The sequence below is a fragment of the Embiotoca jacksoni genome, unplaced genomic scaffold, assembly GCF_022577435.1.
Source record: "Embiotoca jacksoni isolate LCO1_2020_lvr unplaced genomic scaffold, fEmbJac1.0.p SCAF_62, whole genome shotgun sequence".
Taxonomy (NCBI): domain Eukaryota; kingdom Metazoa; phylum Chordata; class Actinopteri; family Embiotocidae; genus Embiotoca; species Embiotoca jacksoni.
The window spans coordinates 786,817-812,800 of record NW_027185417.1 but is presented as its reverse complement, the minus strand read 5'-3'; the positions used below and the strand labels follow the sequence as shown (position 1 = coordinate 812,800).

At 43.6% G+C, this 25,984-nt stretch overlaps 2 protein-coding genes across 4 annotated transcripts; both read left to right on the top strand.

The window, feature by feature from the left end:
• The first annotated feature begins 391 nt into the window (after positions 1–391).
• sec24a (SEC24 homolog A, COPII coat complex component) lies at positions 392–20,200 on the top strand. 3 transcript variants are annotated; one of them, XM_069174826.1, is made up of 24 exons: positions 392–469; positions 4,006–4,614; positions 6,483–6,647; positions 6,915–6,992; positions 7,611–7,673; positions 8,470–8,633; positions 9,055–9,242; positions 9,518–9,620; positions 10,601–10,727; positions 11,178–11,287; positions 11,512–11,624; positions 12,055–12,173; positions 12,500–12,555; positions 12,833–13,039; positions 13,463–13,586; positions 14,210–14,368; positions 14,843–15,016; positions 15,110–15,220; positions 16,276–16,451; positions 16,859–16,996; positions 17,167–17,271; positions 17,652–17,744; positions 17,888–17,991; positions 18,722–20,200. In XM_069174826.1, the coding sequence occupies exons 2-24, from the start codon at positions 4,059–4,061 to the stop codon at positions 18,834–18,836; spliced, it is 3,348 nt and encodes a 1,115-aa protein (XP_069030927.1). In that variant the 5' UTR covers positions 392–469; positions 4,006–4,058; the 3' UTR covers positions 18,837–20,200. The 3 variants fall into 3 exon arrangements, with proteins under 3 accessions (XP_069030927.1, XP_069030925.1, XP_069030926.1); XM_069174824.1 differs by lacking the exon at positions 392–469 and adding an exon at positions 489–818; XM_069174825.1 differs by lacking the exons at positions 392–469; positions 6,915–6,992 and adding an exon at positions 489–818.
• A 1,332-nt stretch (positions 20,201–21,532) lies between these two features.
• Positions 21,533–25,788, top strand: camlg (calcium modulating ligand). Its single transcript, XM_069174823.1, is given in 5 exon segments — positions 21,533–21,865; positions 22,663–22,850; positions 22,852–23,145; positions 23,454–23,519; positions 23,897–25,788. Coding segments are annotated over 5 exon segments (891 nt in total). The 5' UTR covers positions 21,533–21,714; the 3' UTR covers positions 24,089–25,788.
• The last annotated feature ends 196 nt before the right edge of the window (positions 25,789–25,984 follow it).

Genomic DNA, 25,984 nt, shown 5'->3' with positions numbered 1-25,984 from the left:
TTCAGATGCAACATACAAAAAAACCAACATGCCTGAAGTGCAAAACGCAAAAAAAGAAAAACAACAACACAGAACTACTTATTCTTCTTTTAATATCTTTTCTCTTTTTTTTTTTTTCTCGGTTTTTCCCTTTTGTTTTTGTGTTTTGCTCTTAAGTGCCACCGTATAACGACGGACGTTTAAAATCGACAGGGACAGTTTAGTTTGACGAGTAGCAGTCGATAAAAATAAGTTCACCTAAAATATCAGATCTCTCTCTCTCTCTCTCTCTCTCTTCTCTTGTTTCCAGTACGCTGGAAAACCCCGTGCACCGGAGGAAATGCCACGTGTACACACTGCGCATGCCCGACAATATTTTTTTTTTTTTTTTTTTTACGTTGATCCTGCTGGGTGATCCCGACTTCCGGTGAAAGACGAGAAGCGTCTCACACGGTTACTCTTGACGAGGCCCGTCGTTACTTACCCGCAGGTAGTTGAACGGGTTTTTTTTTTTTTTTTTTTTTTGGGGGGTGATACGCCATGGCCCTGTGATCGCCACAGCGAGAGGCAAACCGGTAAACTTTTTAAGGACCCCCTTAAGAGACGTCGCGGCATCGTCGGAGTCGCAGGGTTTTTTTTTTTTAACAGGAAAAAAAAAACAAAAACGTTAACACCGGGAGAGACTGCGAGCTAACGACGCAGCTAAAAGCTATTCGCCGACCGAGCGACCTCTCCAAATTAAGATCCCGGTGTCTTGTTTTCAAAGATGTCAACTGCGGGGTTCAACTCTCAGAATGGGACCGGGACCGGGACCGGGACGGGACAGACGTACACCAACGGTGAGCGACGCTTTTACAAAAAAAACGACGAGTAAATAGAAGCGAACGCTTTAGCGGTTGACGGCGAAATGCTAACTTAGCGGCTAAACTGGCTCTTGCTGAGTAACGCGGTAACGTGAGAGGTCGCCCAAAAAATAAAAAAAAAATGGGACATGTCAGGTGTGTTTACGCCAAAAGATAACCGCAGTTAATCTGGACCTGGTTTACCTCGCTGATTTTTTTTTAATTTTTTAAGGTGACCAAAAACCTGCTATCCGTTAACTCTGACGTGTTTTGCTACGTAGCTTTAAAAAAAAAAAAACTTGGCCGGTGTTTTGCTCCTCTCGGTTTTTTTTTGTCGAGGTGTCAAACCGACAGGTTTTAATGATCCAGAGGCACAATAACAGAATAACAGGCCCGATCTCCCCCCCCCCTCCTCCTCTAACCTCCTGGGATGGGCATGATGCGATCTTGGTGTTTAATCTTTCTCCTTCGAGCTGCTCGATCAGCCAGAACTTTTCCTGCCATATTTAAACATCGACCGAGATTTAACTTCGTCTTCTTTCTCACATGTCTCCGTAGGCTTTTGTTGTTTTCCCCTACGTAGTTTGTTTGTCAGTGAATAATCACATCTATATGTTTATTAGTTCTCTAGGTGATGAGCGATACTGATTTTTGTTTTTTTTAAAGCTGGTTTAAATAGCTCTGACTTGTTTTGATTTTTTTTTTTTTTTTTTTTTTTTTTTTTTTTTTTTTTTTTTACTGTACATGTGGCAACTTGGTTATGATCCAGATATGAAAAAGCTGTAATTTCTGTTGCCTCGGATCAAATTACACGTTTCAGTTTGAGATTATTCACACATTTATATCGTGTTCCCATGAACAATGAGGAAAACCAATTAGTGACAGGTGATTTTAAAGCCTTCACTATCTGTTTTTTTGTGTGTTTTTTTTTTTAATAGGTGCACGTGAAGGAGTTTTCTTGTCCTGTGCAGACGCTGCATCTCGAGGTTACAATAACTCCACTGTCATTTTAAAAGTTGTTGATAGACTTGTGTCTGCATTTCTCGTACTATCTCCCTTAATCTTAATCCTTATGTTCATTGAATCAGATGAGTCATTTCAGGAGGTTAATCGAGTTGAGCTCTGATCAATCTGGAAACAAACCTGGAAAGAACGTCACTAAATATTTGTGTGAGGAGTTTTCGGACCAATTGCTGCAAATGTATTCTTATTCTTCTTGTTCTTTGTGTAAGTTACACAGTTCAGATTGGTTTAAGGATCTTTGTAGTCAATATTGAAAAAAAGCAATCATCATGTATAGTTTCTGGAGGCAAACATAAGGATCCTGCCGATTGAAAAAAGAGCTGGTAAAAGATTGATATCGTGTTATAAGACCAGATATTGTTTTAGATTTTGGAACATAGATTAATTTTATTAACTCAACAGATTATTGTAGCTGTTCTATTATTTGCCTTCACCCACTTAGTCATATTATCCACATTACTGACGATTAATTATCAAAAATCTCATTGCGTACATATTCGGTAAAGCACCAACAAGGTTCTTGGTCCTAGATATTGTGATATTTGATTTTGTCCATGTCACCCAGCCCGAATTGAAAACTTCTCGCTCACACTTGGGGATGTCGTCTCATGACGGATTTAGCTTAAAGTTGCTGACACCCACATTTATAACAGGTTGGACTGGGAAGGGTTGCCCTGGTTGCTTTGCTAGTATTGAAGTTAAAGATGTCAGTCTGCCCTGTCCTTCTGTGTCCTCAGATTTGTTTAAGGTTTCAAAGTGTTTGGTGATAATATCATTACCCCGGTTGGTGTTAAATTCCCCCTGTGTTATGTTATCTGATGACATCGATTGACAAATGCTCACAAATCCAAACCTTTCTTGCGATCAGTGGTTATGTTTTTACTTCCCAATGGGTAGATTTGTGATTGGCTGAGGTGTCTGCCTCCACATCCGGCTCCCTCTGATTGGACAAGAGCTGTAACCGACTTGAAGCTTTAGGTCTTAAAATTCACTTGCTCTCAGGAAGGACAAAGATTTGAGGTGGATTATTTTCCTTCATCTATCCTACCTCATAGAGAGGAGTCATTTTCTAATCCCTTTTGATTTAACTGCATCCAGTTATGTAGTAAAGGTCTTGGTGGGTAGTAGTGACTCTGTTTGCATTATGTAATCCTTTTGGGTGCAAACATCAACAAACTGATGCTGTAATTTAAGCACTGATGCCTGTTAGATTGTTATTCAGGCAACATTTGTTGATGTGAATATCTACCCTGCCCCTTTTCTCTCTTTTTTTCCCCCTGACTATTACACAAGTATTCGAGATTCATTCTCTGCTTTCAACAGGATCTTACATTATCTACTACGTATTAAACCTTTGTTCTTGGTAGGTCATAGTTGGTATTCTGAACATTGAGAGGCAAATGCCCCATTTTAGTTCAAGTATTTTGAATTGCGCAAAAGTGTCAAGTGTCTGTGGTGTTGTAATACTGCTGTGTTCAATAAAGTAAGGTCAGACTTAGCTCAGAGCCCCGTCACTGAGGGCAGATCATAGTGAATTAAATCCAAGGAAAGAGATTAGACCCTGGGCTGTCTTTGTTGGTCATTTGGTGGATCTGAGCGATTTCCACTTGGTGGTGTCACTGCTAGTACTGCGCCATCTGTTTTTCATCTACATTTTTGAGCTTTTTGAATAGATTTAAACCCACCGAGTAGCTTTAATTAAGACACTTGAATTGCAAACAATAGGCCTTTTCAGGCATGGAATCTGTAACAATGCTGGTTTTATCTGTCAGGGAAGCCAATGACTTGGCTTTCTAGCTTCTAAACACAAGGTTACCTTTGAGAAATGTTTCATAATAACTCTAGTCAAGCATGACTGTAACCTAGAGAGATGCGATCCTTGTGAAAATGTTGGCATCTGGTACTCGTGAGGGAATCCAACAGCTCCTTTCTTCTCCATGCAGTGGCAGAACTGCTGGAGAACAGTTTGAAAGAAAGAAGGGCGTTCAACATGAAACCAACTTGTGAAATTACTAAAGCATTTAAGTCATGTGCATGCCTGAAAGGATTTAAGTGTTGTGTTGACAACTGCACGCGTGTTGTTTTGGGCGGGAAAAACGTATGTAATGTTTTCGACTTGGATTTAGTGACCTGTCTGTATTTTTCTCCCTCTGATCTCCAGGTCCATCACAGAATCCAGTCGCCCTGCAGCAGCTGCCAGGGGTCAACTATGGCATGACTCACCAATCAACCTACAATCCAATGCAGGCCAAAGCTCCCGCTCCCCCTGGCCCTGGACTCTACCCCTCTGGGCCATACCAGCCTGCCCCCCCAGTTAGCTCCTATCAGCCAGGGCCACCGCTCACTTCCTACCCATCCGCTCCAGGTCAGTCGCTGTTGTCCCGGCCTCAAATGGGAGGTCCTCCACCACATACCCCTCCTCAGTCCGCCAGCCCCAGCCCCGGACCGAGGCTGCTCCCTGCACAGGCCACGCCCCCTCCACCTGCTGTGTCTTCAAGTAGCTACTACCAAAACCCTCAGCAGCCCATGGCTCCAGCATGGCAGTACAACACAGCTCCCCCACCAATGGGGCCACCCGCTTCCATGAGCGCACCTCCCCGCGGCCCGGTGGCAAATCATATGAATCCCGCTGCAAGCTTAGCAGCAACAGCACCACCACCGTCGTCAGCAGCTTATAGCACTGCGCCACCACCGCACATGTCTCAAAGCGCCACCCAGCCCCCAGGCCCGGGGATGCCCCCCACCTCGCTGCATGGATACACTCAGACAGGTAGGAACACAAAAGCGCCACTGAAAGCCAAACTTTTAACAGACCGTCTGGACCGTCCAAATGCACAATACGTTATCATTTTCAGATGAATAAATAATGACATCGAGGTGAGGCAACAATTCCATGTCCAAATGAGACATAATTGATGCAGGTGCTCCTTCAGTCAAATCCATAAAAAGATTAGTCATCCTATCAAGCGTCAATAAAATCAGACGGATGAACTTTGCCTCATTACGGTTCATATTTTAGAACTTATTCTGCGTTTTTAAAAGATCCCTCGCTCATGCCTTCCCAAAATATTTTCTATAACATGATTCCTGGGACTTCTTCCTCCTGACATTATCTTCATTCACTGACACGCGCAGCAGATAGGCACATCTACAATCCTGATATGTTGGAGCTGGACGTTGCCCTCTGCCCCGACGCTGAACATGTTGGCTGGCTGCTGCCTCTGGCACCCTCCCAAGAACGGAGCCTTCGTTTTACTCTTGAGTTTTGTTCAAAGTTCAAATAAGAATCGTATTGTTTTCAGCGGGATCCTTATGTATCAGATTGACGTGGCATTTTAGAACACGTTCTGAACTTTAATTAAGTCTGAGTTGCGGGTTGTTTTTGCTTAAATTATGAATGAATAAAAGCTTTCTACTGGCGATATTAACCAAACACGCACAGCAGTATGTCCTAGGCCTTGATCACTTTTTGATCAATTCTGCTTGTAGTTAATTTTCCTGCTGTGAGACTTAAAGGGCGGCCTCCATTGGGAAGTTCTTAGCTCGTGGTCTCAATAGCAAAAATAAAGCTCACAGGAAACCTCCGTAACTTTGTACACTAACAGGAAGTGGCATTGTTACGTCATACGAGCGCGATAGAACTCGGCCGTGTTGTAATTTGTGACCACAGCGTCTGCAAAGCATTCTGCGATTCAACTTCAGTTATTTTCTTTTAGTGCAGCAGTCGCATGATCACCTCGGCAGCAGCGTACCTCTCTTGAAATTGCAGCGTCAGAACTGACTGTATGTAGCTTGAACAACGGTGACAGTGAATTTAAAGGCTAACTGGAGAAATGATGACGTCTCTGCTGAGGTATTTTCCTCTGTTCAATGATTTCTTGTTTTAAAATGTTACGACAGCCAAAATATTATGTTGGAAAATTTCAATTTAGCGTGCAGCTAAAAAGTTGAAAGAGCTGTTGTATACGGTCTTGTGTCCCTTTAGTCGCAGGCTATTTTGTCTGTGAGATCTTTTAGTAAAAATTTTAAAATGTCACAGTGCTCACATTAAATATCACTGAGAGAGTTTATCATTTCAGTCATTATTATTCAGCCTCAGCTCGGCCTTATTCTCATGAAGTCTTTTCTGCTTTACGTCTCTGAGATTATAGATTTGTCCTTTTTAGAAGTGTTTAAATGTTTGTTTTATTTATCCTCGCTTCCCATTTTTTTTGTGGTTGCTATAAAAATAATCAACCTGACAAGCTGCGTTTTACCCGTTCAGTAAGCTGTGTATCGTTTATCAAAGCTGGTGTTGTGTACAAAAGGGAATATACTTGTTGCCTTCACTGATACAAGTTCATCCAGGAGTTTGTTTCAAAAATAATTCAACTTTGATATCGACTTAATTATCATTTGTCAAACAAAAATGAAAAATAATGCCGTTTCCAGCCTTTGAAATTGAAGGATTCGCTGCTTTTCTCTATGGGACATTGTGACAAGCATCGCTCGCTGCTTTGTCACACTGCTTTAATGGCTACATGTTAAATCAGAAAAATGAATCAAAACTAAAGCCATTAATCAAAAATGAATAACGGAAATAATCATGTAACATCATTGCTGTTTTTCTTTCTTTTTCTTTTTCTTTTGTTTCACCAGGTACTGCACCTCCACCGATGAATCCCATTGCTCCACACGCATACCAACCAGGCAGACCTGCCTACGGGCCTCCACCTACGGGCCCGCCACCAACCATGAAACCTGCACCACCTCCCACTGGACCCACAATGGCCAATGCCACACCTCCACCGCCCAAAGCAGATGGTTAGTGGGTTTTTTTTGGTTTTTTTTCTTGATCTGGCCTGTTGATTAAAAGCGGCCTAAAAGGTTTCAGCTGCCTGTTTTTTTTTTTATTGTTTTTCATTACGTGAAGTATAACCATTTTGTGACTGCTGATTTATAAAGTGACAACACTACCTGCGATGATCATGTTGTATCACTTTGCACTTGATGTCCTTTTATAAGCCAACCGTTTTTGTTCTAAACACCCTCCGTTGTTTCCCTCCCTCCCCTTCTCCCTCTACATGCCAGCTCAGTGCGGGGGGGCTGTTAACAGCACTCTTTCCCCCATTGAGCCCGACAGCCTGGAAGGGGATATTGAATGTCCAGGTGTGGCCAAATCTGTCATTTTAGCTGTTTAGATGTCGTGTCCGTGCTGTGGTGCCAATCCTGTCCTCTCTGTGCTGTTTTTTTTTTTTTTTTTTCCCGTCCTATCTAAGGATGCACTAATTCTGTTCTCATCCCTAAAAACTGATTCCAAATATGAAGCTCGACAGAATCGGGAGATACTGAGCCGTTAACTTGTCACTTTTACAGAACGTTGCATATCATAAGAAAACTAGTCAAGAGATATTAGTCTAGATGCTGTTCTTTAAACTTTAGTAGCTGGAAGTGGGTATTTCTTTTTCTTTTCTTTTTTTTAGCATCATTGCATCCCTGGTGACAAATAGTTCTCGTTGGTAGTTTTTCTCTCTGTCACTAAGCTTCCCCATTTCTCCCACGTGACCTCTATGAACATCTCGTAAACACCAAAGTACAAATCTTTCATTAAAGCGTCACTAGTTTCCATAATTTAGCCTCATCAATAGTGTTATCGTACTTTAGTTTGCGTCTTTCCCTGCGGTTCATTTCATTCCATATTCATTGTCTGTGGTCAGCGCGCCGGAGCAGAAATCAGAAAGTGTCACTCAAAGGATTCAGAACACATCTGTGTTTGTTTTGAAACAGGAGCTGTGGCTGGCAATGGCCCGCAAGCATCAAACAGCTATAATCACGTTGACAACAAAATGGGTAAGGACATCTTCTGCCACATATTGGATCTTTCTCACACTGACCACATGGGCAGTCCAGGTTTGCTGAATATGGTTTCAGAGCAGCTTTACACTTAGAAAATAGCCCTCTTTACAGTTTCAGAACATTTCTACGTTTTGTTTGCGAATTGTTTCAACATTTGTTATTGTCGCAACACTTAAAATCACTTTCTGTTGCAGTAATTCTTCTGTATAAATGACACAAAAAAAAAAACAACGAAATGTCATAGGATCAGAACCCTAGAATGACTGTCAGTTCTGACCCAATTACAAGCTCCCCATTTACCTGGATTTAAAGGATAAGTATGAATACACTGTTTAATCTACTTTTCATATCATCAGCAAAATCCACACTGAACTGATACCAACAATAATTGCTCTCTGTGTAGCTGAAGCTACAGTATCTTATGCCTCTGTGACATTGATCTCTATTTTCTTTAGTGGGTGAAATATGTGTGCCACAAAATGTGCATTAATCCGCAGATGAAAATTGTCCTCGCCCCCCAAAACGCACCATTCACCCCTGGTTGAGTCATGTTTGCTCAGAAGGCAACGCAGAGCTTTTGGGGGCACAGTGCCACCGACAAGCACAGCGAAGTTATAAATACCAGATGAACGGTTTGATGCACTGTTGGGTTCAGCAGGGAAAAAAAATGGAGAACGACGCCGGCATTGGCATTTAAAAGGGGCTCACTTTCTCAGTAAACGGCGCTCCTCAGTGGGTTTGGTTTCTCGCGTAAACCGAGCTCATTTATTTCCCCGTTTTTCTGCCACAGCTGGTCTGACTCAGCCCGGACCGCCCGGTCGACACTTGGGCCACTACCCTTCCCTCCCCCCTGGGTACCAGAACACCTCGGCTCCCCACGCCACCTCCAACATTCACCCTGCGATGCAAGCCGCCACGCAGCCTTACACTCGAGCACCTCAGCCGTACCAGCAGGTGAGGAGGGAGTCCGCGCGTCTGCGCTCCTTGTTTAATGTCTGATCACTTTTGCGAATACTGTTTTGTTTGCTCTTTTGTCATGCCCACGCACACGCATGCGAATCCTGTTGCACGAAGTAAAACGCGAAAGCTTTTTAGGGACCCCCGCTTGATCTGCTGATATATCGGCGCAATTTATTCACATAATAACGATGTTGTCACGCACACGATGTGATGTGATGTTAAGATAAAAAAAAACAAAAAAAACATGTCGAAGGGTATATCCATTACTTCTGGGCTATAAAGCGGTCAGATGAGGAGGACGTGAACGGCAAATATTTAGACCGGTCGGTCAAAGCCAAAGTCATCATCCACGCTGAATGTCATTCGTTTTTGGTGAATAAATAACCGAATAGCTTATTGTCTTCCCGTCTCTCAGATGCCTGGTGGCCCGGGGCCGGCCCAGCTGAGCTCATCATTGGCTGCCATGAGCCTCCAGTCCAGCACCCCGGAGGCCCTGAGAGTGGTCAACCTGGTGCAGGAGAGGAACCTGCTGCCCCCAAACGCAATCCCCGCCCCGACACCCTGCCTCACCCAGGACCTGCAGAAGATCAACTGCAGTCCAGAGTAAGCCGCGGTGCACTAATAAAGCACGCGTTTATATTTATTATGTCTTTTGATGTGATTCCTTTAGGACTGATATTACTGTCATTGATACGTGTTTACTCCTATGGTGGTTTAAACTCAATATTATAAAGTAGTTGCAGTCGAATATTGAATGCATCTCATGTGGGACTTTTGTAAATTAGAGTGTCAGTGCTCACAGCGAAGACCAAATCGTTAGCTGTGGGTTGTTGTTTTTTTAATCGGCACACACTGAATTTGTGCGTCTGCGTCTACAGGGTTTTCCGCTGTACACTGACCAGCATCCCTCAGACTCAGTCTCTGCTCAATAAAGCCAAGATGCCGCTGGGCCTGCTGCTTCACCCTTTTAAAGACCTCTCGGTAAGCCCTCGATTTAACATTTAATGTTCATCTTCGTTTCACATTAGCTTATATAACCTTATTATTGTCGGCTGTTTATTTTTTTTTTTTTTTCCATCTTGTGTGAACACGAAACCTAACTTAGGTCGAGGGATTAACAGGAACACGGTCAACCCGGCTTCATTTCTCCTGGGGAGATTCATTTCACTCGACTCCTCACTAAACGTAGCATGTGAACGAGAAAGATGTCAGACAGGGAAAGTATCTCTGTGGCAGCAGCGCGAAAGGAAACATCGCACTTTGTTATTCATCCTCGTGTTTAATATCGGATCAACCAGGAGGTTTAATAAACGCTGATTTTGTTGACCCTGAGGTGAGGGGACACTCTTCCCCTCTTGCCATTCATAAAGTTGACATGAAAGTGCACATTAGCTGGCAGAAGATTACATCAATAGAAGACCAAAAACCAACGGTGGTTACCCGAGGCCTATTTTCCCACCGTTGTAACCATTTAGTCTTCGGTGTAACAGACACAGAGATCTCAGTGCTCGCATTCAAATATGACACGTGATGTAACATTACTGTTGTAGTTATCCTGTCATGAAGAGTGAAGATGGCTGTCGTGCAGCTTCCAAGGAGAAATATTCTCATAAACTTTGTTGAAAAGTCGTCTGCAGCCTCATCTTCAATTATATTTCCAAGATTTCGACGCACTAGTTAAATTCGATTAGCAGCGATTAAACAAGATTCTTCTTAACGTGTTTTTTTCGTAACAGGATTTGACTAAATGCAGCCTCCGGGCAAAATCTGTCACAGTGAATTGGTTTATGCTTCTGCATTAATTGAGGACACAAACAACAGAGACGTTGCGCAACTTAGACAGCGACGAGAAAGGCTTTATTGAAATGGCAGTTACAAAGAGCTGCACACAAGAAAATGTGTTCGCCTGGAGACGCTTCTCTCACAGAGGTCGGTTTTGTTCTGCGGTTTGATCCCTGCAGCAACTTCCTGTGGTGACCTCCAGCACCATTGTCAGATGTCGGTCCTGCAGAACCTACATCAACCCGTTCGTCTCGTTCCTGGACCAGAGAAGGTGGAAGTGCAACCTGTGCTTTCGGGTCAACGATGGTAAGAAAAGGGGAGAGTGGTGAAGGCTTCTGTCTGAGAACGCTGGAGGCAAATGACGAGAAAGTCCAAACCGATAAAGTTCAGCCGCAAAATGCATCTTATTCGGTAACACACGGACAAAATAATGAGGCCGATTTTTAAATAGGATTTGAAACAACAAATACTTGGGTATTGTCTGAAGGTTGTTTATTTATATGTAAAGCTGTAATAATGCTCCTGTGTCGTCCACTCGGCCAGCTCTCTCTGGAACAAGATCTTTTTTAATTTAAAGACTTTACACGTGGTTAGATTTAAGGAAACGCGGTCATCTGTTCCGCCGTAGGATTTTTACCACGGTAACGGTAGAATAACAATCGTATAACAGTTCATGATCCTTCCTTCTTTTACTTCCCAGTTAGGGAAAATTACTTCATACTAAACCCAGAGTGCATGTTGTGTGTCTGTGTTTAGTTCCAGAAGAGTTCATGTACAACCCAGTCAGCAGATCATACGGAGAACCGCACAAAAGACCCGAGGTCCAGAACGCCACCATCGAGTTCATTGCTCCTTCAGAATACATGGTAGGTTGAAGCAGCTGTATTGACATCGTGCCCGTTAAAGATGGGAGCAGCGACTTCGCTGTGCGCTGTTGTAAAAGTGGTAGAACATGCTATGAAGGAACCTTATTCGACAGTTACTTTCTAAATGACACGCATTGCAATCTGTTCGGTCGTCTCTGTACGCCATCACAATTGTCTTTTGGTTACCGACTTTTGTTTTTAAGTGAAGTGTGTTTGCTCCACAGCTGAGGCCGCCGCAGCCTGCCGTTTACCTCTTCGTTCTGGACGTATCCCACAATGCAGTGGAGACGGGCTACTTAAATGTGTTTTGTCAGTCGCTGCTGGAAAACATAAATGCGTATGTACAATATTCAGTTTTGAGTTGTCTGCACATCTTGCGACCGAATGGCCCTTTTTTTTTGTGTGTGTGTGTGTGTAATACCTGTTCTGCTATTAAACTATCTGGAGGGTAAATACACAAACCCCTGAGTTGAATATTCAGGTAAACCAACATACCGAAAGTCTCAATATAGTTCATTTTTTTTTACCCTTATTGACTCAGCGGCGAGCCACCGCAAATATTTCTGCCTGCCGGGGGAGAAATAGATGCAAATATTTTGTAATTATTGCCATTGCATGACGTAACATTATCCCACATAGTGTAACGTGTCAATGCAAAGTTGATAATGGGCTTTTTTAAAAAAAAAAAAAAAAAACCATATGGATGAAAGTGGGTCGTAGGTCGTCCCTGTAACCTGTGTGTGCGTGTGTGTGTGTGTTCGTTCTAGGCTTCCCGGAGACTCGCGGACAAAGGTAGGCTTCATCACCTTCGACAGCACCATCCACTTCTACAACCTCCAGGAGGGACTCTCCCAGCCTCAGATGCTCATCGTGTCTGACATTGAAGGTGAGACGCAGCTGACAGCGAAAGGCCGCGCTCGCATTATCACAGCCGTCTGCCAAACTTAGAAGCAACGCATGTTTGACGGCCGCGGGCCGTCTGGGTCAGTGGACACGGCTGCGGTGTTCCCGGTTCACTCCCGTCATGTTTTTAGGGGCCGTTGCCTTCTGCTTCAGCGTTATCAACGTTTTGAAATGTTTTCTAAATGTCCTAAAAGTTACCGGAGGTCTTTTAACTTGTCAGCTTTATTGTGTCAGTTGTATCACCACTGTTATATTGGTGTGTGTGTGTGTGTTATGTTTGTTTAAGTAATAATCTTCTGTGCTCCACAGATATCTTTTTACCAACACCAGACAGCCTTCTAGTAAACCTCAATGAATGCAAAGAGGTAAGAAATGCGCCTTTTTTAATTAACGTTGTGAACGTGAACATTCAGCACACGTCCACCCAACTATGTTTCCTGTTCTTAAGTGTGCAGGAAGTAACATTGGTTACTCTCCGTTTGAGACGTTGTGCCTTTTGTAAACACCGCAGACACAATGCTTCGTCAGAGAGGACTTAAATCAGCCCGACTCTGACCTACTTGCAGATGAAAGGAAGATTAAAAGCCCTTCGCAAAAAAAACAAAAAAAAAATATCACTCATGTCCCGTATTTATTTTCCAGCTTGTGCAGGATCTGCTCAAGAGCCTGCCAACTTTATTCGAGAAGACCATGGAGACCCAGTCCGCCCTGGGTTCAGCTCTGCAAGCCGCCTTCAAGCTGTTGTCGCCCACCGGAGGGCGCCTGTCCGTGTTTCAGACTCAGCTGCCGAACCTCGGCGTGGGAGCTCTGCAGTCCAGAGAGGATCCCAACCAGCGGGCGTCTGCCAAGGTAGGAGCTCTGACCGTGCAGGTTCTCCAGCACGTCGATGAGAAGTGGATTTGAACGTCATGCGGTGGGATTCGAGAAACGCCGTGTCCCTTGAAAACGCCACCGGTCACCGGAGATATGTTCATGAAATAGAACGACGGATGCAAAGCTACTCGCAGAATTACTACGATTTTAGATTTGAGATGAGAGACTTTTAAAAAAAAAAAAAAAAAAATTTAAGAAGGGGGGGGATGATGATCAGTAGCAATGATTACAAAAATAAATACAAAATAAAACACCGCAAGGGTTTAACTTACAGCAGGTTCGTCATTAGCCATCAGACACGGACGATCTCGATCTTTGCCGCTCGTTCCTTTTGATCCCGACTACTTTTGGGCGGTTGTTTTACACTCGGATTTCCCGTCTGTTGTGTTTGCCTGTCAGGACATCCAGCACTTATCCCCAGCGACAGACTTCTACAAGAAGCTGGCTCTGGACTGCTCCGGCCAGCAGGTGGCCGTTGACCTGTTCCTGCTCAGCTCTCAGTACTGTGACCTGGCATCGCTCGGTGAGTCCGAACACGACCGATTGGAGAGGGAGGATAAAAAAAAAAAAAAAAACCATCAAAACCCAGGGTTCACCGGACCTGTTTATTTTCATGTTTAGTGCTCAGTACAGAATATTTTGACGCGATGTTGCAAATTCAGGTTTATTGGGAGAATTTCGAATTGCTGATTTCGTTTCCGTTTATTACGTTATTTTACTGTAGTTACACAAAAGAGGTCGTTATTTTAAGTTGTGTTGAGTTCATGGAACAATATTATGATCTGCGTTAGTTGTAGGACGGTCTTATACTAATTTTAGGCTTCTCGCAACCACAGGCCTCATTTTCTAAATAGTTAAGAAAAACCTTTCGTGGAAAGAAAAACATAGAAAATCAATTAATGCGACCTGTTTCTTTTAAAGTGCCAACTTATTTCTGGGGTTTTAAAACACCCAAGTGCGAAAAATCATGGGTCAGTAGAATAAGGTATAAAAATATTTTGCTCACAATAAATGAAGAAGATGTAAGCAGAGGAGATTTGTGAGGTTATGTGTTTTAGTTTTAGTTTTTTTATAATTTAAAAACTAAAACAATCCTCATCTCAATCGTTAATTTATCTGTCTTCTTGTCTGGCTTCTCTCTCCCAGGCTGCATATCCAGATACTCGGCAGGTAGCGTTTACTACTACCCCTCCTACCACCATCAGTACAGCCCGGCTCAGGTGGAGCGCTTCCAGAAGGACCTGAAGAGATATTTCACCAGGAAAATTGGCTTCGAGGCCGTCATGAGGATACGCTGCACCAAAGGTCTGTTGGTACGAAAAGGAAGTGGAGTTGGTCGAGTGTGAAAGAGACATTTAATATCGTGGTTTTTTTGTGTTTTTTTTAATACGTGTGACTGTCTTTTAGATGCTTAGCCAGTTGAGTCATTGGTTTTTGATTAGTAAAGGCTTTTCGGCGTCGCCCCTTTATTTTCCACCGCGTCTTATTTCCGTGTCGTATAAATATGAAGAGTTAGGATTGGATTACGAGTCGTCTTCCATCTGAATAAGACCGGTGTCTGGCTTTTTAGATAAATTGAATTCTGAAATGTAAAAGATATTCCAGTTGGTTGTGGCTGGTTGTGTTTCCCTAAATGTCTGCAACACAAGTGGAGAGCGCAAAGTCGAAATAAACCAGAATGATCTTTCGGGGGGGGGGGGGGGATTGTCATTATGAAGGACCATAATATCTCTACAGTCCAGGTACAATGACCTGACTGAGTGTTGTCTCTCTCTGCAGGTCTGTCCATCCACACGTTCCACGGGAACTTCTTCGTGCGCTCCACGGACCTGTTGTCCCTCCCCAACGTCAACCCCGACGCCGGCTTCGCGGTTCAGATGTCCATCGAGGAAAACCTGGACGACATGCAGATCGTCTCTTTCCAGGCCGCGCTGCTGTACACCTCCAGCAAAGGTACACGAAACAAGCACACGCACACACGCACGCACACCGAGTAGAAATACCATCTCTGTCTCTTTTGGTTTTAACGTGAGTTTTGTGTCACAGGAGAGAGGAGGATCCGCGTGCACACTCTGTGTCTCCCTGTGGTCAACTCTCTGTCGGACATCTTTGCCGGGGCCGACGTTCAGGCCATCAGTGGGTTGTTGGCCTGCATGGGTACGTACTGCACTGTTGTAACACTTTGAAGGGAACATGTTAGATGAGAGTTTTTTGTTTTTTTTAAAGGTCGAGTCATTCGGGTTGTCCTTTTAATAAAAGAAAAAAAAAAAAAAAAAAAAAAAAAAAGACATTTATTTCCCAAAGAGAACTTGTTCTGATGCTGTGCAGAATAATTCAGTGTCTCATCAGACTATTTGATGTTATTATGCCTGGGTAGTACGTTATTTTGTATTTATTTTTACGCACCTTTTTCTTTTTTTTACAATTTCCGACGGGCCAGTAAAGATTTAGATTTATTTTTTTTATACAACTTGTTATTTTCGATAGATATGATTCACGCTTGTTTTAAAACTTGTATGTAATCATTTAACACAGGAATGTGAAGGTAAAGTAATAACACGTGCTATTCGACGACATTACATCAAATCGGCGCGTCATATTGGCTAAATGTGTATTTATGTGAAGCGACACTCTAAAATTATCCGTCATTGTCACCGTGAAAAGTCTTCTCATTGGCTCGACACCAAATCCTCGCAGGGTTTCCATCCACTTGTCGGTTATTAGCGCGCGACAGATGGTTACGAGTGGCGACAGCTGCGGTTGCCGAGCAACCGTCACGTACCGAGCGGTCGGTTCTGTCCCGGCTCATCTCGCATTCGAGAACAAACATTGACATATTTTTGAAGGGAGGGAGAAAAAAAAAAAAATTTTCAGAGAGGAGTTTGTATTTCAGCTTAATCTGGTGATAAATGCAGTCGGTCGAAGCCACGTGAGGCGTGAACGGTGTTCGTGCCTCACCGAAACACATCGCCAATCGACTCGGAGCTGCAATGTACACGGTGCTAATACTCTTAAAGAGGCGTTTACACGCAAGTTTTGGCCCGCGCATTTAGGGAATGAGCAGACGTTAAACAAACGCGTCTTGCGCGCGTCGTGAACGGACAGAATCGGAGTCTTCAGCTGAGGTCCTCGGTCCTTCTCGTGACGACTGTGAATGTGTGTTTTCCCCCCCGCCCCCCCCCCCCGCCCCCGCCCCCCCTACCCCTCTCCAGCTGTGGACCGTTCGGTGACGGCCAGTCTGAGCGACGCCAGAGACGCGATGACCAACGCCGCCGTTGACTCGCTGTCGTCTTACCGGCAGTTTGTGTTGACCATCCAGCAGCCCGGCCTGCTGGCCCCGGCCTGCCTCCGACTCTTCCCGCTCTACATCCTCGCCCTTCTCAAGCAGGTCGCCTATTTAAAAATTTTTTTTTATTATTATTTTTTTTTACATCTTACCATCATGACGCAGCAGCTACCCCGTCGGCCGACGCTTTATTCTGTTACCGTCTCCCGTTTTCCCACTGACGTGTTTCATGTTCTTCCTGCAGTTGAACCCACATGTGTTGTGAATAAGTATCTCCAGCCACCTGTTGATTCATTTACTCGTTTAATACGCACGAGATCACACAAATCGAAAACCTTTCATGATTTTTTTCGGACTCTTAAGAAAGTGCTTCTGCCGCCAGGATCCAATGTTGGGAAACAACGCCACCGACCCAGTCTTGACCTTGTTTCATTGTGTGTGTGTGTGTGTGTGTGTGTGTGTGTGTGTGTGTGTGTGTGTGTGTGTGTGTGTGTGTGCGCGCCCTGCAGAAAGCCTTCAGGACAGGCACCAGCACCAGGCTGGACGACCGAGTGTTTGCCATGTGCCAGCTGAAGTACCAGCCGCTGGTCTACTCCATGCTGATGATCCACCCGGCTCTGTACCGCGTCGACGATCTGACCGATGAGGTGAGGGGAGGGAGGGGGGTGTTTTTCGTGAGGGGAGGAGAGGTGGGGGGGCACGGTGCTGAACCTAAACAGTGAATTCCAGCATTTTTTTACAGGTGCTTCAAAGTATCCCCGTGTTACCGAGTAATCGTCTCTTTTTTTTTTTTTTTTTTTTGTCTTTGCGTCTTCAGGGAGCTCTGAACATCAACGAGCGGACGATCCCTCAGCCCGCAGTGCACCAGCTCACTGTAGAGAAGCTCTGCAGGGAGGGAGCCTTCCTCATGGACTGCGGAACAGTACGTTTTAAAGAAAAAAAAAAAACCCAACAACGACGCTCTTAATAACACGCTGACAAATTTAAAGCCGACGCCTCAAATGTGGCTGAATGTCGGGCGACAATCCCCTCCGGATACAGCTTTGAGGTTGCAGCGTGTGGGGGGAAAAAAGTGGTAATAAGAGCAACGCTAGAAAAGAGGGATTTCTTCTTCTTCAAAAAGTTAAAAACCCATCACATTTTGTGCCTTTTTGGGGCGACGAACGTTACCCTCAGTGCTTATTAGCCTGATTCACATTCTCCTGTATTTCGAGCACGGCGCGGGGAAGTTTTCGTCTGTTGGTAGGGACGCCTCTCGGTGGCGATTGGTTGAGCTTTTACACTTTTCTCCGCCCTCAATAGGTGATGTACCTGTGGATCGGACGGAACTGCCACCCCAACTTCCTCACACAAGTCCTGGGAGTTCCCAACTACGCTGCCGTGCCTGAAAACCTGGTAGGAAACATCACGTTGAAGCAACACGATCGCCGTGTACACCCGTCGTCGTCGTCGTTGTTTCGCTGTCTGCGTCTTCTTCCTTCATGATGATTTAAAAATATTTTAAAAAAAAAACCTTGACTGTTGCTGTCCTCTCGCAGTATCTGCTCCCAGAACTGGACACCGCGGAGTCACAGAGAACCAGAGCGTTCGTTGGTTGGCTGAGGGATCAGAAGCCGTTCTTCCCCTCCCTCCACGTCATCAGGTGAGCGACGGGATCTACACTCGCGATGAAACGAAGGTGCCGGAGGAGCACGAAGTGTGGCGCTCCTCTCGGTGGTGCAGGCGACCGGCTGCCGGTAGACTTTTAACCCCGGGCGCCGGCCTCCGGCCGCACGAGCCGGTTTATCTACATTTTCACGTCCCGTTCTGTTACACCGAGTGGACCCCTGTTGGCCGAATAGATTATTTGTTGCCGGATTCGATCAAATTTGACTCGGTGCGGCTTTTGATTTGACTTAAAAAAAAACAAGAAAAACAAGAAAAAGGTTTTGAGGTTAGTCGGGAGTTGTTGTCGTTTTTTTTGGGTTTTTTTCAAAACTGAATTCAGAACAAAAAAAAATAAGTAACTTAGATTAGATTTCAAGGTTCCCTGTAGAGTTGTTTGACCATCGGTGGTGCAATGGAGCATTTCTTCTGGCTGCGCGTGTGTGCAAGCTAAGTAACACTGGTACACGCTTCCGCTGAGGATTTAACACGCTTCCGCTGAGCTGCACGTGAAGGTTAAGCCCAGGTCGGACCAAAGACTTGTGCTCTTCACACTCGTAACGGGGAAGCAGGAGGACTAATGTGAAAGATATTTAATGTCTTGATTTTGAAAACCAAAGTCTTCAATTGTCTCTGTCAGCTCTGGGAAATCAAAGATCAACTTTTAACTGACGTCTCTTGACTTTTATCCCCCCCCCTCCCCCACTGTTTTTCATCATGTGACTCAGGGACGAGAGCCAGCTGAAAGCCAGCTTTATGCAGAACATGATCGAGGACCGAACAGAGTCGGCCCTGTCGTACTACGAGTTCCTCCTCCACCTCCAGCAGCAAATCTCCAAATAATCTCCAGCGGGATTGTGGACACGAGGAAACGGCGAAGCAGCAGTTGACGCGTGTGCGCATATACGTATACGAGGTGTGTGTGTGTGTGTGTGTGTGTGTGTGTGTGTGTGTGTGTGCGCGTGTGTGTGTGTGTAAATTCAGCGAGGCACACCCAAGGATGCTTCTCGCTCCATCTCCAGCCGCGGTCCACCATATCTCTCCGAGGAAGAGCCAAGCCGACGTGAGGCATCGGCCAAATAAAAAAAAAAAAATAAAAAAAAAAAGTCGAGACGGACAGAGCGAGGAAGTCGCAAAGAATCGATTCTGATGTGCATTTGGCACTTTTTTTTTTTTTTTTTTTTTTTTTTTTTTTACCCGGATGAAGCAATGTGTTGGAAGGAAAGCAAAAACAAAAACCACAAAAAAAAAAAAAAGCAGGAAGCCCGTGATTGATGTCGGTGATTGAATGAATCAGTGTTTCTTCTCAGAGAACAATGCCGTCTAACTGAGGTATCGGGTCGGACGCAGTGCAGGCAAACAGATGCGTGAAGTGTTTTTGTTCCTGAAAGCACGGTCGTCTTTACTGATACCAGTCCAACGTTTGTTTGTTTGTTTGTTTGTTTGTTTGTTTGTATGTATGCTTCAGACCAGGTTTATGAGCAATGTTAGCCTAAAAGACTGTTTTGTGTTTTGTTTTGTTTTTTTGGAGTGTCACCTGATGTATTTCTATACACAAACACCTGAGCTCTAACACACTATTATCGTACCTGGAGGACAGGGCGCGTGTGCTTTTTTTTATATGACAGTCATTATATATATGTGTGTGTTGAACAAAATCCGTAGAGTCTGTTGTTTAAAAGGCCGAATTTTTAAAGGTGTTTTGGGAGGCAGATCGACGTCGCTGCCTCGAATGTGCCGATCTGGCAGCGGGAAGTCGTTTCGTCGGTCCGATCTGTCCCCCTCAGAAACTCTCCCGTCACCTTTTTCCCCTCTCTGGACATTTAGAACACCTCCGACGACATCGCTGTTCTGTTTGTTTATTTCTTTTTATTTTTTTTCCTTTCTTTTTTTTTTTTCTGATTGTTTAATTTATGAGACTCCCAATCTCGATTAAATTCTATAATTGCCTTGTATGGGAACTCGCTTTTTATTATTAAGCCTCTGTTCAAATACAGACTCTATATATGAAATATTTTAATATAATAGGATATGGGAAATTCTTTAACACAGACATAACAAAAGCCATTGTGATCTTTTAATCATGCTTATTGATACTTGTATATTGAAAAGACTGCATTATATAAAGGTAAAGAAAATGCTGATGATTTTAGTATAAACAATAAGGAAATGACGCTAAGAAAATAAAATGTTTGGGACTTTTTAAATGTAGTTTGTTTTTTGGTGGGTGAATAGTGGTTTTTTGTTTTTGTTTTTGTTTTTCTGTGGAAACGAAGACTACGAAGCAGAACGTGGACCAACACGGGCGACATTTCTCTTGAATGAGTTCGAATCAAGGTTTTTGATTTGGTCTGATTTCATACGGTTTGTAATCTATGTATTATATAAGCGAAAAAAATGTATTTAGGAAAAGACAAATATGTTTTGGTCTTCATGCACAAAATTGTCTTTCATAAAAAAAAAAAAAAAACTGATGGAAAATAATAAATAGTCTTGTTTTGTACAAAGTAAATTCCAGAGGCGTGGACTCGAGGCACAATATTATTTCTTTAAAAAGATTCTAATATCAATATGTCAAGCCGATATTCTTTAAATGCTATTTATCTATGGCATATATTCGCACACATTTTTGCAGTTTTCCCTCAAATGTAGTTGTGGAACATAAGTGCACCGAAACCATAAACACCACTGGTAAATTAACACATAAATTACTATTTAAAAAAAAAAAAGAAAGATGGAATAATATACAACATATATACCGATAACCGATATATACCTGGGATAATCCACAGAGAAAATGTGGTCGAGTGATTTTTAGAACAACAGATGAGACCAAAATACAGTAAATTATTAAAATAAATGTCAAAAAAAATTCTCCCTTTCTAGCCTCTGAAATGTGAACATTTTCTGACTTTCATAGTCTCCTATGATAGCAAACTGAATATGAAGACTTTGAATTGGTGGTTGGACAAAACAAGACTTCTGAAAACAACAAAAGGAAACTGCGTTGGGCATTTCTGACTATTTCACAAAGGACCAGATGATTTAACCAAAAATTAGGAGAAAAGATAATTACATAATTTGAATAATTTTTTTTTTAAATAATTAGCAATGTTTGTAGTAGACATAATTATGGCCCCATGTTCTTCTTTTTTTAGATAAAATATGAGGCTATTTGTTTCAAATGAAAGGAGGTAAACTAACATTACAAAACGGTTAGGTTAGGTAGTTACTTTATTAATCCCCGAGGGGAAATTTTTTTCGCTACAGCAGCATACAGGAAGCAATAAGATAATAATAGAAATAATAGAAAAACAATAAAATAGCAGTAAATTTCCTTAAATGTTAAATGTCTCTTTAAAAAAAAAAAAAAAAAAAAAAAAAAAAAAATTCATGACATAACCAGATCAAACAGGCTCGAGCTTTGTTTCCCGCCAGGCGTCTGAGGGGTTAAAAAAATAAAATAAAAAATAAAAAATAAATCTGGTTAAAAAAACAAAACAAAAAAAACAATCCGTCATCCTCTGCGGTGACGACATCACTGTGCGTCCTCTCTCTTCAGACGGAGCGGTTCACTGGTCTGAGCCTTTTTGTGCAGTCGGCAGTGAGCTAGTTTCTCGTTTCTCGTGTCCCGTGTATATATAATAATAATAATATATCTATAAAAAAAATAGGTTGTTGTTTTTTTGTAGTCGACACTTCATTTATTTAATTTGCCAACATGGAGTCGAGCGAGGCCAGCGAGGAGAGGACGAGCTCCGTGTCGGCGGCGCAGAGGAGAGCGGAGATCCGCAGGAGAAAGCTGCTCATGAACTCGGAGGACCGGATGAACAGGATCGTGGGCTACGCCAAAAACGAGTCTGAGATTAACGGTGTGTGTGTGTGTGTGTGTGTGTGTGGTGAGAAGTGGGACCCCCCCCCCTCATACCCCCCCCCCCCCTTTGTTTTACAGCTGGCTGCGGTCAATCACGTGGTCAATAAGGATGATTACACACGTCATATGAATGGATGAGCTACAAGAAGTGTGACACGTGTTCTCGGTCGGGGGATCTAAATGTGCTGACTCAACATGCAGCAAAAGAAATAGTACACGTTTTTATTTTTTTTTATTTTTGTTTTGTTTTTCCACACAGCTGACGTGAAATATCAAATCTAGGACACCAAAGGTGTTTTTTTTTCTCTCTCTCAAATGTCGTAGTTGATTTTGTTTCTAAAGCACTAAAAATGATTTAAGCATTTCTGCAGTGTGCGATTTTTATTTATTTATTTTTTATTTTTTTTGCATCCACAAGTGAAGTTGCATTTGAGAATTTGAAATTATGCCACAACTCGTCAGAATATCTGGAGTCTATGGGTCTTGGTCAAAAACAAACTTCGTGGCCATTATTCACTTCATAATATATATATATATATATATACTGAGGTGGAGAAAAAAAAAGAACCTCCTGGAGAGTTTCTGAGGACGTTTGACGTCATCTGTCTTCACAGACATCCTCCCTGGTTATTCATTCTTTTAGTCTGTTAAATGTTTAAAAAAAAACCAAAAAGTTTCAAAATAGCCTTCATCGCGTCGACAGATCGTCTTCTCTGTTAACGTTTTTAAAGACTGGATGTAAAAAAATTTTTTTTTTAAAAATAAGCATCGCTGATGTTACTTTCTCCTCAGCAGGAGCGTCCCTTCGTCCCACAGAACCCCGGTTCCACCTGGACCTCGACAGGACGGAGACGTGGTCCTCGTCTGCGTCCTCCCCGAGACCGTCTCCCTTCCCGCCGGAGGCCTCCGCGCTCGGCAGCCGCTCCCACGGCGCCACCCCGGAGAGGAGGGGCTCGCCGCCGCCCTGCGGCGACGCGCACGGGGGGGGCGTCTCTGCTGGAGGATGACCTCGGAGGGGTCCGGCAGAGGCCGAGGGGCGAGCGGGGGGCGCCGGACGACCTCGGCGGCGGCGGCGGCGGCGGCTCCCCGCGCCGGGGCCTCCAGAAGTACCTGTCTCGCTTCGACGATGCCATGAAGCTGCGGAGTCAGCTGGCCAACGAGAAGCCGGCCGAGGACGGAGCCGCCGAGCCGGAGGAGTTGGACCCCTTCAGGATCTTCAGGCTCGTCGGCAGCATCCTCCTCGCGCTGTTCGTCCGGGTGTTCGTCTGCAAGTATCTGGTGAGGCTTCCTGCCCGTCGACGCCGCGCCGCCGGGGGCATCATCGTTTCAAACAATAACACTGTTGTTTAATGTAATCTTTTTTTTTTTTTTTTTTTTTGTGTATATATTGTGCATTTTTACATTTAGTATCTCCCTACCTCAGACAATAAATGTACACGTACAGAAAATGTGAAAAGTTAAAATTAGAAATGCACAAAAAAACAAAACAATTCTGCATCTTACTTCTGTTACCGATTCTTGATTTTTGTATTAATACTACACGCCGTGATGGTGTAAAATTATTTCACTCTCTTTTCCCCTTCTAGTCCATATTTGCTCCATTTCTGACACTGGAACTGGCCTACATGGGATTGTCCAAATACTTTCCGAAGGTGAGTTTGCAGTAGTGATGATAAGGTTCATCAATCAATGGAAGAAAAAAAAACAAAAAACAACAATGAAGCTGTCGCTCCATATTCAAAAACCTTCAACTGACTTCTTACCCCAATCGCTTCTTGTTGTTTTTGAACTCCCTGTTCGATTTTTTTTTTTTTTTTTTTTTTTTTTACAGATTAGGATATTAAAATTGATCGTGTTAGTTTGTGAGCTTCCGGTGTATTTTTAAACGTCGCTCGCTGCTCCCAGTCTTTATGCCTGAACTACCGCGCTCGGTAATTTAGCTTCTCTGGGATTTGCTGTTTTTAAGAATAATAATAATAACAATGACGACAAGAGGAAAATAACCCCTCGGTGATGCGTCGTCCTCCAGGTGGAGAAGAAGACCCAGACCACCGTGCTGACTGCCGCCCTGCTGCTGTCCGGCATCCCCGCCGAGGTCATCAACCGCTCCATGGACACCTACAGGAGGATGGGCGACGTCTTCGCCGACCTCTGCGTCTACTTCTTCACCTTCACCTTCTCGCACGAGATCCTGCTGCTCTTTGGCTCAGAGACTCCCTGATGGACGAGGAGGACCTCGGTGACCCCCTCCCCCTCCCCCCCCCCATCACCCCCCCCCCCTTTTCCTCTGGTTCCCATAGCAACCAGGCATGCTCGTTTGCGCCCTCTGGTGCTCGCCCGTTGTTGACAGTCTGGAAAAGGAATCCCTGCTGCCTTACGATCATAGTTGTGACCACAGAGTCCAGTGGCTGTTACAGACCCTCCCCCCTCCCGTCTCCCCCCCTCCCGTCTCCCCCCACGCCTCCTCCTCCCCCGGGTTGTTGTTTTTTTGTTGACAAACAGGAGGACAGTTTGTGTTTTGTGTGTTTGGTTCCCATTTCCCCAAATACAGAATATCATCACCCCTCCTCCTCCTCCTCCTCCTCCTCCTCACCGATGACGGCGTCTGCGCCTCCGACCACGTTCACCGTCAACGGCGCTCCAATAAAAACCTTCCTTCAAGCAAAAGGGTGATTACGCAGAGCTTTCCGACTTCATTCTGAGGTTGCCGAGTTAAATCTGTTGCTCTCGCTCTTCTTTTTCTCCGCGATCAATCTCGGAGATTTAACTCCCGAGTTCACGGCCCTCCGCCGAGGCCGCTGGGACACGTTTGAAGCTTTTCTATTGAGAACAAGCGGCAGAAAGGAAGTAAATGCGTTCGGCATCAATTTTTAAACACGCTTAATGACGTGAACGTTGGAGAAACGGCCGTTTTAAATCCATCAGAAAGTGTTAAAAAAAAAAAAAAAAAATTTTAAACTGAGATTAAGAGCTTTGAACGCAGTCTCAATATCTTAAATAGAGAAATGGCCAGGGGGAACAAAACTAATAAAGTATAAATAGACCGAGGATTAAATGACAAAATCCTCAGAGCAGCTTTCAGTTAGGTAGCAATTAAAAAAAAAAGAAGATAATTTCAGTATTCAAAAAAACATTACAGAACATTTTTTTGGAGGTTTCTTATCGGCTGATGATGATGATGATTTCATCCAAGTTGATTCAAGGTGTTTTAAGGAAACTCTCCTTTGATTGGTTGCATTTGTGTTGTGACAGATTTCCTTCTGTAGGCGGCACTTTAACTTCAAATGTTTTTCTGGCAATCTTTCTTCTTTCTTTAGAAAGGGGCCACCAACCTAATAGACAACCTTTCCCCTCCTCCTCCTCCTCCTCTTCTTCCTCTTCCTCTTCCTCTTCCTCTTAAGCATTTAGTCCTACAATGTGGAGTGTATTGTTTTGCACGTCCGTGAGCTTGAAATCGCAGTGAACTTGGGAGTGTTTTGGGTTTTTACTGGAGATTACCGTCGCCGTGGTTTCGCGCGAGGCAGCGGGAGTTTGTGCGTTTATTTGTGCCGAGTAGTTTTGCTGACGTGTCCCCGCTTTGCTTTGTTCAAGCCTCGTTCATACATACTACATGTACAGTATACTCGCTTTTTTTTTTTTTTTTTAAACCCTTAATCTAAATTAATTTATTAATGTGAATATTTTTTTCATGTAAATTAATTGGTGTGATTTATCCTACGACTTGTCTGACCTACCTGATTGTTTTTGATAAATTTGCAGGAAAAAAAAAAAAAGACGTTTTTAATGGCTCTAGCAGTATCTTACATATTTGAACTTCAGTAATGAACTTAGTGTCGACGTGATGTAAACGGTCTCTGCTTTGAAACATACACAGGAGTGAATAACCGGACGGTTCATACCAAATAAATACTACTTGTGTGACTTTTTCTCTCTTTTTTTTTTACTTTCCTGTCAAGAGTTTAATTTCATTTTCTAGGCCTCTCTAAATCACAATCACACGTAATCTCAGAATGGGATTTGCAGGTACAATTGAGCAATAATTCTGCGTTCATACTTCATATACCAAAGCTTTTTTATCTGATGCCATGCACAAGACTTGCAAGATCAATTTGGGATC

Bases quoted from the DNA above. Each gene is read 5' to 3' on its own strand.
- sec24a (XM_069174824.1), top strand. From the start codon at position 746: ATGTCAACTGCGGGGTTCAACTCTCAGAATGGGACCGGGACCGGGACC. The intron at 6,648-6,914 runs GTTAGTGGGTTT...TCTACATGCCAG, and splicing joins TCCACCGCCCAAAGCAGATG to CTCAGTGCGGGGGGGCTGTT. The intron at 16,997-17,166 runs GTGAGGGGAGGG...TTGCGTCTTCAG, and splicing joins TCGACGATCTGACCGATGAG to GGAGCTCTGAACATCAACGA.